General features: G+C 40.1%; 1 protein-coding gene across 2 annotated transcripts in view; it reads left to right on the top strand.

Annotated features, from left to right (window-relative positions):
• NIPAL2 (NIPA like domain containing 2) overlaps positions 1-16,477 on the top strand; it is a 90,186-nt gene that overhangs the window by 63,000 nt on the left and 10,709 nt on the right. For both annotated transcript variants that reach the window (XM_088844685.1, XM_055431635.2), the window contains exons 6-9: positions 2,970-3,066; positions 8,640-8,775; positions 10,701-10,789; positions 15,425-15,488. In XM_088844685.1, coding sequence (XP_088700811.1) covers positions 2,970-3,066; positions 8,640-8,775; positions 10,701-10,789; positions 15,425-15,488 — 386 coding nt within the window. The remainder of the gene's footprint in view (positions 1-2,969; positions 3,067-8,639; positions 8,776-10,700; positions 10,790-15,424; positions 15,489-16,477) is intronic.

Raw genomic sequence — 16,477 nt, 5'->3', positions numbered from 1 at the left:
CCCATCTCTCTAAAAATTTTCCAGTTTGTTGTGATCCACACAGTCAAAGGCTTTAGCATAGTCAGTGAAGGTAGATGTTTTTCTAGAATTCCCTTGCTTTCTTTATGACCCAATGGATGATGGTAATTTAATTTCTGGTTCCTCTGCCTTTTCTCAATCCAGCTTGTACATCTGGAAGTTCTTGATTCACTTATTGCTAAAACTTAACTTGAAGGATTTTGACCATTACCTTTCTAGCATGTGAAATGAGTGCAATTGTACGGTAATTTGAACATTCTTTGGCATTGGCCTTCTTTGGGATTAGAATGAAAGCTGACCTTTTCTAGTCCCATGACCACTGCTGAGTTTTCCAAATTTCCTGACATATTGAGTGCAGCAATTTAACAGCATCATCTTTTAGGAATAGTTCAGCTGGAATTCCATCACCTCCACTAGCTTTGTTCATAGTAATGCTTCCTAAGGCCCATTTGCCTTCATGCTCCAGGATGTCTGGCTCTAGGTGAGTGACCACACCATCATGACTGTCTGGGTCATTAAGACCTTTTTTGTACAGTTCTATGTATTCTTTCCCCCTCTTTGTAATCTCTTCTGCTTCTGTTAGGTCTTTGCCATTGGCTGTCTTTTATTGTGCCATCCTTGCATTGTTCCCTTGGTATCTCTAATCTTCTTGAAGAGCTCTCTAGTCCTCCCTATTCTATTGTTTTCCTCTATTTCTTTGCACTGTTCACTTAAGAAGGCTTTCTTATCTCTCCTTGCTACTCTCTGGAACTCTGCATTCAGTTGGGTATATCTTTCCATTTCTCCTTTGCCTTTCCCTTCTCTTCTTTTCTCGTGTTTGTAAGGTCTTCTCAGACAACTTTTGGGTTCTCTTAAGGACCTCAAAAAAGAAAAAAAATACTAAACAATAAAACTGAGGGTTCAAAATTACAAAAGGAAGGAAAATTTTAGACATTCAGTCAGTTAATACTTATTGAATACTCAGTTTATTTGACATTAGGTCTGTTTTTTGGCAAACTGTTGATAATAAAGTTGATGTGTAATTGACTCATGAGTGCCAGGCACTGGAGGCAGGAAAGGTTCCTGTTCTTACAGAGCTGATGTGCTGGTGGAGACAGACAGGGAACACATAAACACTTGGACAGGTCATGGTTAAGACACTCTACAGTTGCCACCTGAAGTTGAGGTTGTGACAGGATGACTAGGTGACTCTGTTAGAACAGAATGATCTAGGAAGACCTCTCCAAGGGGCTGAGTGACTAGGAGTCATTGTGCAAACAAAAGCTCAGGGAAAGCGCATTCCAGGCAGGGCAAACTGTCAGTGCAAAAGCCCAAGGGCAGGAGCAGCCTGAGAACCACAAAGAACCAAAGTGGGGCGGTGGGGAAGTCGCTGTAGCTACTCCAGGTAGACCATCCATGAACCAGCCATACACGATGATGAGGTCCCAGGACTCTTAAGCAAAGGAATGACTAGGTCTAATTTATATTTTTACTACATGTATCATCCTGGATGAATCTTATAATACACAGTGAAAAAAAGCAAATGAGTGAAGGCAAGGATATGACTCCACTTGTATAAAGAACAAATGTGCAAAAATAAATGGCATCATTTGGGAATACATAGAAACGTAATTAAAGAAATGAATGGTAAACACAAAATTCAATGTAGTGGTTCTTGAGGAGGTCACAGAAGGAGGGGAGAGCAACTGTGAAGGGAAGACTTCACAGAGATTGATGGGTTCTAGTTCTCAGGTTGGGTAGAGGGCACAGTGGTACTTGTCATAGTACTGTAAGTAGCTAATATGTGTATTATACAAGTAATGAGTCTCTATGAATGAAATAGTTCATTATCCAAATTTCATTTTTAAATGACTCCTCTTGTTGCTCAAAGCTGGATGATTAAGAGACAGGAGTCAAGTTAAAGACGAAGTAGAAGCTGTTGCAATAGTCAGAGAGGGTGGGGGGAGGGAGGGAAAGAGAGGACTTTTCAGCTTGTGCATCAGGGCACCTCCTGAGCGGGTGGGGGCCCAGGAGGAACAGGCAGAGAAGCTCGGCAATCATGAATTAAGTATCGGCCAAACCAGTAAAGAAAATGTGTATTGAGTCCTGGTTTCCATTCTATCAGCTACCCCTTGGGCATAAGTAAAGTATTATAGATAGTAGTGTATTATTTTTATAGCAAGAGTCAAACTGTGTTTCCAGGGGCTTCCCCGGTGGTCCAGTGGCTGAGACTCTGTGCTTAGTGCAGGGGGTGGAGTTCAATCCCTGATCAGGGATCTAGACCCCACTTGCTGCAATGAAAGATCCAGCATGCTGCAACTAAGACCGCACACAGCCAAATAAATAAATTAAATATATTTTAAAAGAAAAAAAAAAAAACCAAACTTGTTTCCAGAACCACAAAAAAAATAGTCTTCTAAATGTTGTACCATTGATTCTTAATTTTTGTTAGCACTGGAATGAGCCATAACAATTCAACCTTGTTGATGGAGAGGGGAGGAAAAAAGAGTTAAGTGTTAGGACTTCTCTGGCAGTCCAGTGGTTAAGACTCCACACTTGTACTGCACGGTATATGGGTTCCATCCATGGTCAGGGAACTAAGATCCTACATGCCCCATGGTACAGCCCCTCCCCCTCAAAAAAAGTTAAGTGTTGCCCATATTCATGTGATATGGCTGTTGAACATGCATGTGGGAATGCCTGGCTGACACCTGGGTAAATGAGACTGGAGTTGCAGGGAGAACTAGAGATCTAGAGCTGGGTGTCATTGCCCTGTAGGTGGTGGTAGAACTCTGAGTCTGGATGGCTGCGGCTCCTTATGTTGTTCTCATATATTTAGAATTGTCCTTGGGAACTCTAGTCACCCTCAACCCTCATAGGATAATCATTGCAAAATCAGAAAGAGAAGTGTGGCATTCTGAAGACTTTGTGTAGAATAATTTAAACTTTACTTTTCCTATTTCCCTTTCTAGATTTTAGAAATATTAATTTTCTGCATTCTCCTGTATTTCCATAAAAGAAAAGGAATGAAACACATTGTGATTCTGCTAACCCTGGTGGCACTCTTAGGTAAGGATATGTTTTATTTTCTAATTCTCTAATCTAACCATGCTAAGTCAAAAGGAGTTTAAAGGAGAAATATTTGAGCATTCTGTTTTTTCTCATTGTTTCTACTTTTCAATTCTGACCTATAGAAAGAAACTCTGTTATGCTAATTATACTTTGCATGTCCATTGCTACAATGGATATGTGTTTTTTTATATATATATTTAAGCAGTTTTACTTCTTGATAATTCTCTTTGCTCTCTGACAGTTTGAGGGGTTTTTCACAATAAATAATTAAACAACTGAATCAACCCAATTGAAACTTTTGTATCAGAAATGAACTATCAAAGCCTATCCTGTTTACATTTTTTAAGAAAAATTTAAAACATGGCTAATATGAAACACAAATGTGAGCAGTATGATTTTCTTTTTTGTTGTTGTTGTTATTTACTTATTTTTAGCTGCGTCAGGGCTTAGTTGAGACATGCAGGATTTTTCACTGTGGTATGCAGGCTCAGAACATGTGGGTTGTCTAGCTGATGCCTGCAAGCTCAGCAGTTGAGGCACACGGGCTTAGTTGCCCCATGGTGTGTGGGATCTTATTCCCCAACCGGGGAATCGAATCCATGTCCCCTGCATCGGAAGGCAGATTCTTAACCACTGGACCACCAGGCAAGTCAGTGATTTTCTTATATACAACATTTCTCTCACTCATTTACCTACCCATTTCCTTTTTTCCAGATATACCTTATAAGATTTGAAAACTGATGCCTACGTAAGCCCTCTGTATATTTTAAAACCTATTTTCCTTCCCCACTCCTCCGTCTCTCTGTCTGTCTCTCTGTCTCTCTGTTTCTGTCTCATATATATATATCTCAACACTAGGAAATCTCACTAATCATTTGGGAAAGTCCCTATTTAAAGGTTTTTATTTATAATCTTCCCTTTGCCTCTTCTTTGCCAGTATGATGACCCATCCACCCTGTGTTGTTTGCTCTGACTTTGAATTGGAAGATTTGCATTTGTGGTAGTTGCTTATAGAAACAAATTTACTCCAGAACACATTCAAGAATGCCGTTGATCAAAAGAACAGAAAAGAAACTTTGTTTTCTTCCAAATTACCAGACAGGGAGAACAAAGGCAAACTGAGAAGATGTGCATTACCCAGAAAATATTGAAAATAAAGGGAATCTTAAATTTTCTTGAAAAAACAAAGTAAGATAACAGAATTAAGACCATACATTATCAGCTTTGTTCATAAAGATAAATGGGCCAAGTTTACCAAGTGAAAAAGAATGATTTCCAAATTGGACTTCAGAAAAATTCCCCTATTGATTTTGAAAAAGATTCTAAAGTTGGATTCAGCCCGTTGGCTCTGGTTCAGCTCCACAAGGATTATTGAAATAGCATCCTTTCTGATTGGCCCTTGCTTGTTGTGAAATATTTTGACTTCATGTATAATTTCATCTAAAGCAAGGTAACTCAGATTGAAAGTAAAAGAAAGCAGACGTTCTGAGATTACCGTGTAAGTGAAGATCAAGGCAGAAGCGTTAAGTGCAAGGGAGGATCCCGGAGGCACCCCTCGGCGCATGTGTGCTCAGTCGTGTCTGACTCTTTGCGACCCTGTGGACTGCAGCCCGCCAGGCTCCTCTGTCCATGGGATTCTCCAGGCAAGAATACTGGAGTGGGTTGCCATGTCCTCCTCTAGGGGATCTTCCCAACCCAGGGATCAAATCCACGTCTCCTGAATGGCAGGAGGATCTTTACCGTCTGAGCTGCCTGGGAAGCCCACTCTAGGTTGAACTGGAACTTAGGAGGGGAGGCCCTAGGGGACTGAGACCTTCAGTGGACTGGGCAGGAGCTATTTCAGAAAGAACATTAACAGAAATATAAGTAGAATATTGCTCTTAGCTCATGGAAATAAGTAGACAGAAAAATATGTGAAATTAGAGAAACTGAATGCTTAATTTTGATCTGACAGTTCTATTGTTGAACTCTAAATCCAGAAAGCAGAGAATACACCTTTTTTCAAGTGCCTGAGTAACATTTACAAAACCTGATCTTATAATTGGCCACAAAGAAATTTTTGATAAATTCCAGGAAGTTGAAATAGTACAGACCACATTTTCAGATCACAGTGAAAGAAAAACCAAAAATAATAACAAAAATAGAAACCAGTAAAGCCATACCACCTGGGAATGTTAACCACTACACTTAAACTGCAGCTGGGCTGAAGCAGAAACCTCAATTTCATTACAACATTTATTTCTTAAATTATTATGAAAACAATATTAAACCTGTAGTTTATGACTAATGCTGTATTCAGAAGGAAATCCATTGCTTCAAATATAAGTCAGTTAAGCACTCAACTCAAGAAGTCAGGGGAGGGCTTCCCTGGTGGCCCAGTGGTTTGGAATTCTCCTTGCAAAGCAGGGAGTACTGGTTCAATCCCTGGTCGGGGAAGATCCCACATGTCGTGGGGCAACTAAACCTGTGAACCACAAATATTAAGCCCACGCTAGAGCCATCAAGTCACAACTGCTGAACCCACGTGTACAACTACTGAAGCCCGCGTGCCTAGAGCCCTACAACAAGAGAAGGCACTGCAGTATGATGCAACTACAGTAGCTGCCATTGGCCACAACTAGAGAACGCCTGAGAACAGCAATGAAGAGCCAGCGCAGCCAATAATTAAATAAATAAATTAGTAAGAAGTCAGGGAGAAAGCCCCGAAATAAAGCTGAGGCCAGCAGAAAAGATCAGTTAGTAAAGGTAAAGGCAAAAGATAATGAAATAGAAAATAGGAAAGCAACGGACAGGTAAATAAGCCCAAGAGTCAGTTCTGGTGAAAAACTAGGAATCAACTGAGAAGGATGACTTTCAAACATGGCTTGGTATAATGTCTGGCGAGAAATGGTACTGTTGTAATGATGGAAGTAATGCGCATCTATTGTTGAGAATTAAGAAAACAGAGAAAGATACCAAGAAAAGATAAAATGTTTTCATGTAAAACATAAAGATCCATGTGGTTGAGCACTGCAGCATGACATGATGGAAGTGTTTCTGTTCCCCTGTAAACGATAGTTTGCCAGTAGATTTCAGAAGAGCAGTAATTGTTGCCCTTTAAGTGTTTTCCTACAGATACAGGAAGAATGATATACAAAGATTTGTATTCAAGGATATTCATCACAGCTTCATTTTTAATACCAAAAAAAAATGGATACAATCTAAATATCCAAGAACATGGAATTACTAAAATATAGTATACATTTATACAAAGACATACTCTCCAGCCAATAAAAATCATGTTTTAGAAGAACACTTACTGGCATAGAAAATACTTAATGGCAGTGGAAAACAGGTTCCTAAGTAGTATATATTGTGTGATTCACATGTTATGATATATTTGTGCTTAGCAATAGAAAAGTAACTACAAGTCTCAAATGTTAAAAATGATTTGAAGATGACTGTTGAGATGGCGGGTGATTTTTCTTTTTCTTCCTAGACTTCTCTGTGTTATCCAATTTTTTTTTTGAATGAGCATGTATACTTTTATAGTTTGAAAAAATGAGTTTAAAGTTTATTCATAATCCTAGTGCCTAGAGATAACCACTGATAGTATCTTGATGTAGTTTCTTCGATTTTTATTTTTTCTGTGCATATGTAAGTACTTTCTATTTTTATATCTACAGCATTAGAATGATACTGCATTACAATTCGGTATTCCCACCCATCCTCATTAACCATGCTCCCCAGTAACCCCCCTCTCTCATTTAGAACTCAACACCAGCCTAGAAATAACTTGGAGAGTTACAATAAACAGTGATTAATCAGGTGGTGATGGTGCATGCTTTGAAAATATAATGATTAACTCTGGCAACTGATAGTTGGTTTTGCTAAAGAATTCTAGTTTTGTTTTCGTTTTGTATTCAAGTATAATTTAACATCAGATGGTGATTGAATTAGGTGGCCTTTACAATTCTGAGGTTCTGAGAGGAAGGTACAGTGTGTTCAACTCTTTCTCGGTTAATGATCTGTTTGGGAAACCTGGCTCTTCGGACCACAAGCTCCTCACCACATCACGCTCTAGTTTCAAGCCTAGTGTTTAAGAGGAAATCTAGGTCCCTCAAGAGCTAACCTTAAAAAAAAAAAAAAAAAAGAGCTAACCTTATAAACTGAAACCATCAAGTGGCGTACATGTCTAGAGATATTGTAAATTTCTGGATTAGCTAAAGTATGACTATTTTCATAATCTATAGAAAATATGTAAAATGATTGGGTCAAAAATGTTTAAGGTGAAGATGGGCCCAGCTGTAAGGGCCTCTTTGTTTAGGTAGAGGGTTTATTTTTAGAATTTATCACCTGGTCTCTTCTGTTAATTATGACTTTTAACAGAGAAAATGCCTGATTTGGAAGTATGCCCTGGTACCCTTCAAGTCAAAGTATATTTTTAGTTTTTGGAAAATTAGGCTTTTTCTCCATCACCTGTTATTTTCAACACTACACACAGACACACAGACACAGACACACACACACATATACTTTTCAAGAGCTAAAAGGAATAAAGCTCAGATATATTATAACCAAGTAGATCAAAAGTAGTATTTCTTCATCACATTGCCATTGACTTACAGATATTTGATATCAGGTTAAAAATTATTTTTCAACTTTCTGTGGGTTCCAAATGAATTATAGAATTATATGTAACAGTAATTTCAAGGGACCTAAGAAAAAAAGAGAACACTTTCTTCTTCCTGCAGAAAAACTATGTTTCCAGAAAATGCTTCCTTGCTATCATATTGACAGCACCTTATCAAGTCACTTTTTCTTTATTGATATTTGGAACCTATGGTCTCATAGAGATAGGTTCCTCTTCAGCATAGAAAATAAATAGACATTGCTTATGTAAATCTTAGACTTCTGGTTGACTCTGAGAAATGAATACTCAGCTCTGTGCTGTACTGTGTGTCTGTCTTTGTCAACAAAATATTTTTAGTGAAACTTCTAAGCCTTTACTAACAAAAGGGCTCAACAAGCATTGCTGTACAGTAGAATACAATACAACATTGTAAAGCAATTATCTTCCAATTAAAAATTAAGAGAAAGTTTAATAAAAGGGCTCACGTGTAGACTTTAGTACAACTCTTAATAAACTCAGAGTGAGTTGCTTTTCACTTTCCATTCTTCTCATCTCTTTGGCTTTAAGTCTTTTCAGTATAGTTTAGTGGTTATTTTCCCATTAATGTCACATGGGCAGTCTGCCTTTTCTTATCTCCTCCCTTCATTGTTTTTCTCCTTTGTATGTACTAGTAATTATAACCTCCGCAGCATCCTTTCAACAGTGAGAGCTGGAAAATAAGCATCTTGCTCCAAAGATAAGAAGCACGTTGATTTAAGCAAATGGAAAGCCCAGCGGAGCTTGAGCAACAAGGCTACTGCTTGGCCTGCGTCTCGTCCCTCCCTACACCTCTCATAGCAGTCTTCATTCTTAAAGCATACCAGGAGTATTTACTACTCTACCATGTGAATGTAAGATATTTATTTGCACTTCTGTCTCAACTATGAATTTCATTTGTGTTTTGTGTTTTCTTTTTCAGCCTCGGTGACTGTTATTTCTGTAAAAGCCGTCTCAGGCATGATCACTTTTTCTGTGACGGATAAAATGCAACTAACTTACCCCATCTTCTATATCATGTGTATCATCATGATAGCATCCTGTGTTTTCCAAGTCAAGTAAGTTAGCTCCTGCACACTCACTGATCTTGCAGCATTCCTGTGCTTCTCTGAGCAGTAATTCGTATTGGCTTCAGATGATAATTAAAATTAGCTGCAACTGATTTCTAAGGGTGAGGGGTCTAAGCTTATCCTCAGCCAAGATGCCTGGCTTTATCCTTCACATCCAATAATAAGTTTTTGCGAAGCATTGCCTCCACATTTTGTGAGTTCTGAAGTGTGGCCATAATCCAGCTAAGTGCACTTTGATACTTTCCTGATGCTCTTCTGCTTGTAATTAATATCCATCGTACACAGGTTGTCATTAGCAATAAATCAAAGGGGCAGGTCCACATCGAGGATTTCATTCTAAATATGGAAAATACATGAACCCTTCACCTTCATCTCTTAGCTCATACTCATTAATTGCCCAGAGATGGACAAAAGCAGACATTTGGCTAGTAGGGAAATCCTTTCTCCAAAACTTTGCATCTTTAGCCAGAATTTTCTTTGCACCCATGGGATTGCAGAATGATTGTTTTATGTTTCTCTTGGGGCCTCACAGTGGCAACATGGAACATTTCTAATTTCTGCTCTTCTCTTCCCTCACCTCCATCGGCTCCAATTACTTCCCATCCATTTCACATTGTGATTTTGCCTTCAGCTGCTCCAGTCTCCTGAGTCTACCCCCTAAGATTTTTGTTTACTCTAAAGTGCTGTGCAAGCGCACCAGCCGGGAAATCAGAGCCCAGACCTCGAAGAGAGTGGTTCCTGCCTTAGGTGCTGGAAGTCAAGTCTAATTGTTACGGGTTGACTATGGGCCCTGTTACAAGGAGTGTGTTACTGGAGAAATCCAATGTCCTGTCACTGTTTTGTGTGTCATAAACAAATTGTTTCTTTCGTTTGTTTATAAGATCAAGTGTGTTTCTAATACTTGCGTCTTGCTATTTTGCTTCATCTCCCTTCTTCTGAATTAATCAGTACTGTTATAATCGCTTTCAGAATTGAGTGATTAGCATCCTTAGCTTGAAACTCTTGCTTCATGAATTTAAAAGCCAGATACAACTGAAGGTAAACTACGTTCCTGTCTCCCTAGTTTCAGGCCCCACACTTTTTCTACTCTGTGACCACAGTAGAACTGTGCAGCTGTGGTTCTCAGCCCTGCCTGCCCATTACAATTATATCACCCAAGGAGGTTTGTTTGTTCGTGTATGTATATACTTACATGCCTGTATACATGCATATGTGTGTGTTCCTGCATGCATGTATACACACATACACAAAGAAGCACTTGGGTTCTGCCCACAAATTTTATCTCCCAATTGCTCTAGAATACGACCTAAAGCATTAGTGCTGTTTTGAGTGTCCAGGTGATGCCAGTCTGGTGCACTGCTTCGGAAAAGCTCTAGTCCCTGGCAAGGGCACAGCGTGCCGTTGTGGGAACCTGAACCCTGTTGGCAACCAGAGTGGGAAGCCAAGCTCCCACATGTGCTCTGCAGCTGGAGGGCTGAGCATTGTTTTTGAAACCTTAAACATTCCTTTGCTTCTCCATCTTCTCTCTTGGCACGTGGCATGTCAAGGGATAGCTAGGCCATTCCCCAGATATGATATTTAACAGATTCTAGGGTCTATCCTAATGAATCAGCCCCAGTGTGATACCAGTCCAGCAGCTTGAATCGCTTCCAACTCAAACTTCTGTGGCCTCCAAAGATGATTAATTGCTTTTCATTGTTACTGTTGTTGGTTTAAACAGACCGTAAAACCTGACATCTGATCTCATACATCAGATGCATGTAAGCTATGACTGCTGATTGGAAATGCCCTTTCGCTGCACTTCCTTGCCCTTTGTAGTCGCAGCTAAAGAACACGCATTTCTCATTGTTCCTGTTAACTTATTGTTGAGCGTCTGGTAAAGACAGAGGCTCAGTACGTGTCTTCTGCCCTAGGCTCCTGAATCAAGCCACAAAACTCTACAGCACAGCGACGGTGGTGCCTGTTAGCCACATTTTCTTTACCATCAGTGCCATTATCGCCGGTGAGTTTGGGCTTTCTCCACTTAGGTGACTCCGCCCCTACAACAAGGGTAAATGAAGTCTCGCTCAGAGTAATAAGGAAATCAAAGAATCTTTGGTTAGAAGGGATAAATAGCCCAAATCCTCCTAGCCACCACCCAGTGTCCAACTTTCTTCCACAGCATCCTCTAGGAGAGGTTATCCTACTTTGCGTGAATGTTCCCCAGAGCTCTCTGCGCCCCCCCGCCCCCGGAGGCAGCTCAGTCCCAGTTCGAATCACTCGAATTATTTGGAGAGCTCTAATCATTAGAAGTATGACCTTGTACTGGGGCTGAAATTAGCATCCCTCTGAATTAAAGATGCTCATCTTAGTCTTGCTTTCTGGAGTCTTCTCTGTCAGTCCTTCTGATAATCAGAGCAGCGGAATGGTCCTCTTGTGTCCTGTCTCTGGGTCAGACGTCCCCAGTTCCATGACTCTTCTCTTGCTGGCCCTCAACACCTGAATCAAAGAGTGGGGTCCTAAAGTAAATCCAGTGTTGTACAGAAAGCCAGACAGATGAGAAAAGGAACTACTGCCTTTGCAGTTATGGCCTCTGGTTTTCTACTATTGCAGTTCTTTTCTTTCTATGGACAAGAATGTCCATAGAGATGTCTAAATATGTCAGACACAATACTATTACAAAAACATAAGTCCAAAACTTGGTCCAAACAAAAATACAGTAGATTCAGGTATGTCACTCCTAAGTTTGGTACTGGTATACCCTAGTTCTTTAGCTTATTGGCTGTATTTTCTACCTGGTTGTATTGGGACTTCATTTCCCCATGCAAAATTAATGGAGTTTGGAGGTAATGAGGGATTATTTTTACCTAGTGGATATGTCCTTTTTATTTCATAGCAAACAGTGTTCCTGCCAGTGGGAAATTTTTAAATGTAATTAATTAACTTTTCATTTCCCCACATTGAACCTTACTTTTAAAAAGAAAGATTATATCTGAAGACATCTAATTTTGTTTGCATTTTTGACAAAAGAAAGTAACAAAAGTCTGTATATTTATGTGCCCTAGAATTATTGATAAAGGAAAAAAGCAAGACCAAAAACAGTTAGAGGCATGACATACAGCATAATAGTTAAAATTACTGTGCTAAAGATGAGTAAAACATATAGTTCCCCTGAAAGGTAAGTTTTGTGAGAGGATCAACCAGGCAGAATCTGAATACTTAGCACACCGATGAGTACTTAGCACACACTCACACAATCGATGAGTCAGGGAAGCTGGAACTTTCCAGGAGTGATAACAGTTCATCTGATGTTACTGAAGTATGGAAGGGAGGTGAAGCTTCTTGACTGACTTCTCCTCTTTGCCCCCGTCACAAAGTATAGCTTAAAATTAAAATGAGATGCCATATTTTGTCTGCTAAATTAGTAAAGCTTTTGTTTTGTTCTTTTTATTACAATAAGCAGTGCTGACACAGCTAAAAGTGTCGCAGGCACTCTTGTGGAGTCAGGTACCAGGGTACCACCTTCCTAGAATTGAGTTTCATAGTTTTATCAAGAGCCTTAAAAACATCTCTCCTCTTTGATCCTGCAACTCAAAAACAAAAAACAACCCAATTAAAAAATGGGCAAAGGACTTGAGACATTTCTTCAGAGATGTCCAACTGGCCAACAAGTACATGGAAAAATGCTCAACATCCCTAATCATTAGGGAAATTCAAATGGAAACCACAAATCACCACACATCCATTAGGATGGCTACTAGCAAAAACAAAACAAAAACATAAAATAGCAAGTGTTGGCAAGCACATGAAGAAATTGGAACCCTTGTGCACTGTTAGTAGGAACGGAACATGGTGTTGCCACTATGGGAAACACTGTGGCAGCTCCTCAAAAAATTAAATACAGAATTACCACGTGGTCCAACAAGGCTCCTTCTGGGTGTATGTCCAGAAGAACTGAAAGCAGGGACTCAAGCAGATATTTGTCCACCGAGGTTCATAACAGCATTATTCACAGTAGCCAGATGGCAGAAGCAACCTAAATTGACAAATGAATGGCTATAGAAAATGTGGTATATACATACAGAGGAATATTATCCAGCCATCAAAAAGGAAGGACCTTTTGATACATGCTACAATATAGGTGAACCTTGAGAAGGACATTATCTAACTGAAACAAGCCAGTCATAAAATGACAAGTGCTGTATGATTCCACTTATATGAGGTATCCAGAGTAGTCAAACTTATAGAAATGGAAAGTTGAGTGGTGATTGCTGAGGGCTGGGGGATGGTGGAAATGGGGATCTGTTTAATGAGTATAGAGTTTGTTTTACAAGATAAAAAAGTTCTGAAAACTGGCTGCTCTCCAATGTGTATACCGTTGGCCCTCTATATCCACATTTCTGCATCTATGGATACCACCAATAGTAGATAGACTATATCCCCTCCCCACCAAATTCCAGAATATTCCAGAAAGCAAAAATTTAATTTGCCAAGTGATAGCAGCTATTCACATAGCATTTATATTGTATTAGGTATTATAAGTAATCTAGAGATGACTTAAAATATTTGTGGAGGATGTATATAAGTTATATGCAAATATTGTGCCACTTTATATAAGGGACTTGGGCATCCTCAGATTTTAGTATCCACTGGGGGGTCCTACAACCAAATTTTGTGTATATTGAGTGATGACTGTATACTTAACTGAACGTATACTTTAAAATGTTTAGGATGGTAAATTTTATGTATACATGCATGCTTGCATGCTCAGTCGTGTCCAACTCTTTGCGACTCCATGGACTCTACCCTGCCAGGCTTCTCTGTCCATGGAGTTTTCCAGCAAGAATACTGGAGTGGGTGGCCATTTACTTCTCCAAGGGATCTTCGTGACCCAGGGATCAAACCTGCGTCTTTTGCATCTCCTACATTGGCAGGTGGATTCTTTACTACTGCACGACCTGGGAAGCCACTATTATTGTGTGTATTATGTGTATTTTACTACAATTTTTGAAAAACTTTTACTCTTGAAGACAGAAATTCCTCTTTAAGCGACAACAAAAAAAATCCTAAAATACTGGGAAGAAACATGTGCAAAGAAGTTTATTAACATCACAAAAGCAAAGCGTTTGAAGCAATTTAAAATGTCCTTCAAGAAATGAATATTATGGGGCACGAGCTTAGAATAACAAGCAAACATTCGAATGACTCCAAGGACGTGTGTAATCACAAGGGAAAATGCTTCAGCAACGTTATTCACTCAACAAATATTCACCAGAATGGGACATGGCTTGTTCCCGCAGGAAGTGAGGAGACAGACTTCAGACTGGGGAACCCCCATCTTGGTCTTCGTGGAAACGGCAGCACCTAAGCAGCAGCCGGCACTCACGACCCTCAGTGAATCCTTGTCGACAAGGCTAACACCACACACACACACACACAAATGTGATTCCAGGTAGTAGATGATTAAAAGATAACTTATTTAGGACTTCCCTAGTGGACTAGTGATTAAGAATCCACCTGCCAATCCAGAGGACACAGGTTCGATCCCTGGTCAGGGAAGATTCCACAGGGCAACAAGGCCCACATGCCGTAGCTGCTGAGCGCAGGCACCCCAACTCCTGGAGCCCACATGCTCTAGAGCCTGTGCCCGGTGACAAGAGAAGCCACCGAGCGAGAAGCCCATGCACTGCAACTAGAGAAAGCCCACACGCAACCATAAATAAATACATAAAATTTAAAAAAGGTAACTTATTTAGTAAAAAAAAAAAAAAAAAAAGGTCTGTGAAGGCTTTGGGACCAGAGGCCAAAAGGGAATCATTGATACTAAGAAGGAGAGAAGGAGTGCTCATTGGCATGAAGGACAGATGCACATTTCCCTTCACCCAGAAGGAAGGACCAGCAGAGGGAGATGGGAGAGGGGTTGGCAGTAAGAATGGAGCTCAGGCAGCACGTTAGCATCCTCCAGTGCACACGTGAGCCTGTGACCAGACCCGCCGACAGCGTGGGGAGTAGCTGGCCTGAAGTGCAGGTGCTATGTGAAAGGCCCAGCGTCCACCCAGACACTCCGGTCAGGCTTGCTGACCTCTGGCTTAAACAACTGGAGGTGGGAAATGTCACTCTTCTTGCATGATCCAGTGGGACAAATCTTGGACTGGATAAAAAAATTTCTGTTGGCAAAAGCTATGTTACTGGTGCCAATTTTATAATAATGATACTTACATTATGTAAAGTCTACAAATCTGTGTTCTTTGGAGTCATTGAAAATGTTAGTATCACATGCAACTATTTTTTAAAGTAAGCTATTGAATGTGCCTTTTTAGGGCTTCCCTGGTAGCTCAGTGGTAAAGAACCCACCTGCCAACGCAAGAGATGTGGGTTTGATCCCTGGGTCAGGAAAGTCCCCTAGAGAAGGAAATAGCAACCCACTCCAGTATTCTTGCCTGGGAGAATTCTATGGACAGAGGAGCCTGGCAGGCTACAGTCCATGGGGTCGCAAAGAGTAGGACACAACTTAGCGACTAAACAGCAACAAGTGGATGTGCATTTTAAGGGTAACTATTTACTTTGAAAAAAATAATAGAGTAATTTGAAAAACAATATGTAGCTATTGTAAATATTCTTACCCTGAAATTAATTTTATCTTCTGTCACTATTGTAGGTATCATATTTTATCAGGAGTTCCTTGGTGCAGCTTTTCTCACTGTATTTATATATCTTTTTGGGTGAGTAAATGTCTCAGAGGTAAGGTATGTGAAATCATATTACTTTTACGTGAGACTTTTGGCATTGGACCTGAGGCAGGAAAATTGGAAAATAATATAAGAAACATCAGTTTCCCGAGCTCTTAAAAGAAGCATATTTTTCAACTTAACACCCTATCCAGAGCTCAGTGTCTTTGTGATTTAAATATCTCTGTGAGGGATCTGAAACACTGGAAGCTTTCAGTTCCAGCCGAAGTCCAGGTAAATCAAAGGCACTTGTAGCTACTCCACCTTTTTATACTCAATCAGACCTATCCCAGCCTTAGGAACCCTTCGGTTAGATCTCAATCGGGGAACCACAGATGCCTCTAGGATCACCTAGGATGCAAAGCCGAGACTGGGGCAGATCTCTGCCTCGAGACCTAATAACATCAGATTGATGCCATCCCTCTCCTGAGTCTAGGTGCCCAGCTTTAACCCTGCCTAGGAATTTGCTGGACAATCACTGCTGGTGTTCTGGCAGATAGAGTAGAACCTTGACAGAATATCACCTATGTATTGATTCTTCCATTGGTTCCCACCTGGAACTCTCTGAATGCTTCGTTGCTTCTTGATGTGGTATTCTGCAGAACCATTGTTATGCAAACTTGAGCCCAGACTATTTTCAACATAGAAAGCTATCTATCTTGAAAATTCATTTTTGTGAGATTTTTGGGCGAAGCTAAACTTCTGGGGTCTGGAAACTATGACTATGCTTATGGCCAAGGACAACGAAATTTCTTAGAAAATTAAAGAATAAATTATTTTTTTGCTCATGTTGCATGCCAGTAATGGGTCTGAGCATGCATGGATAGAAAATGAGACTTAGTGTCTACCCAAAGGGTTTAGAGCCTGAATTAACCTCCAGATGGTGAAAACCTGGGGCAGAGACTTACTGGAAGCTGCCCAGGTCTTGGTTCTGGGGACAAATATTATTGGCTGCAGCAATTAAGACAATTTCTGGCAGCTTA

Source organism: Moschus berezovskii, chromosome 16 (genome assembly GCF_049115385.1).
Source record: "Moschus berezovskii isolate FMDL1 chromosome 16, NW_MosBer_1.0, whole genome shotgun sequence".
Classification (NCBI taxonomy): domain Eukaryota; kingdom Metazoa; phylum Chordata; class Mammalia; order Artiodactyla; family Moschidae; genus Moschus; species Moschus berezovskii.
This window is presented reverse-complemented; position numbering and strand designations above follow the sequence as displayed.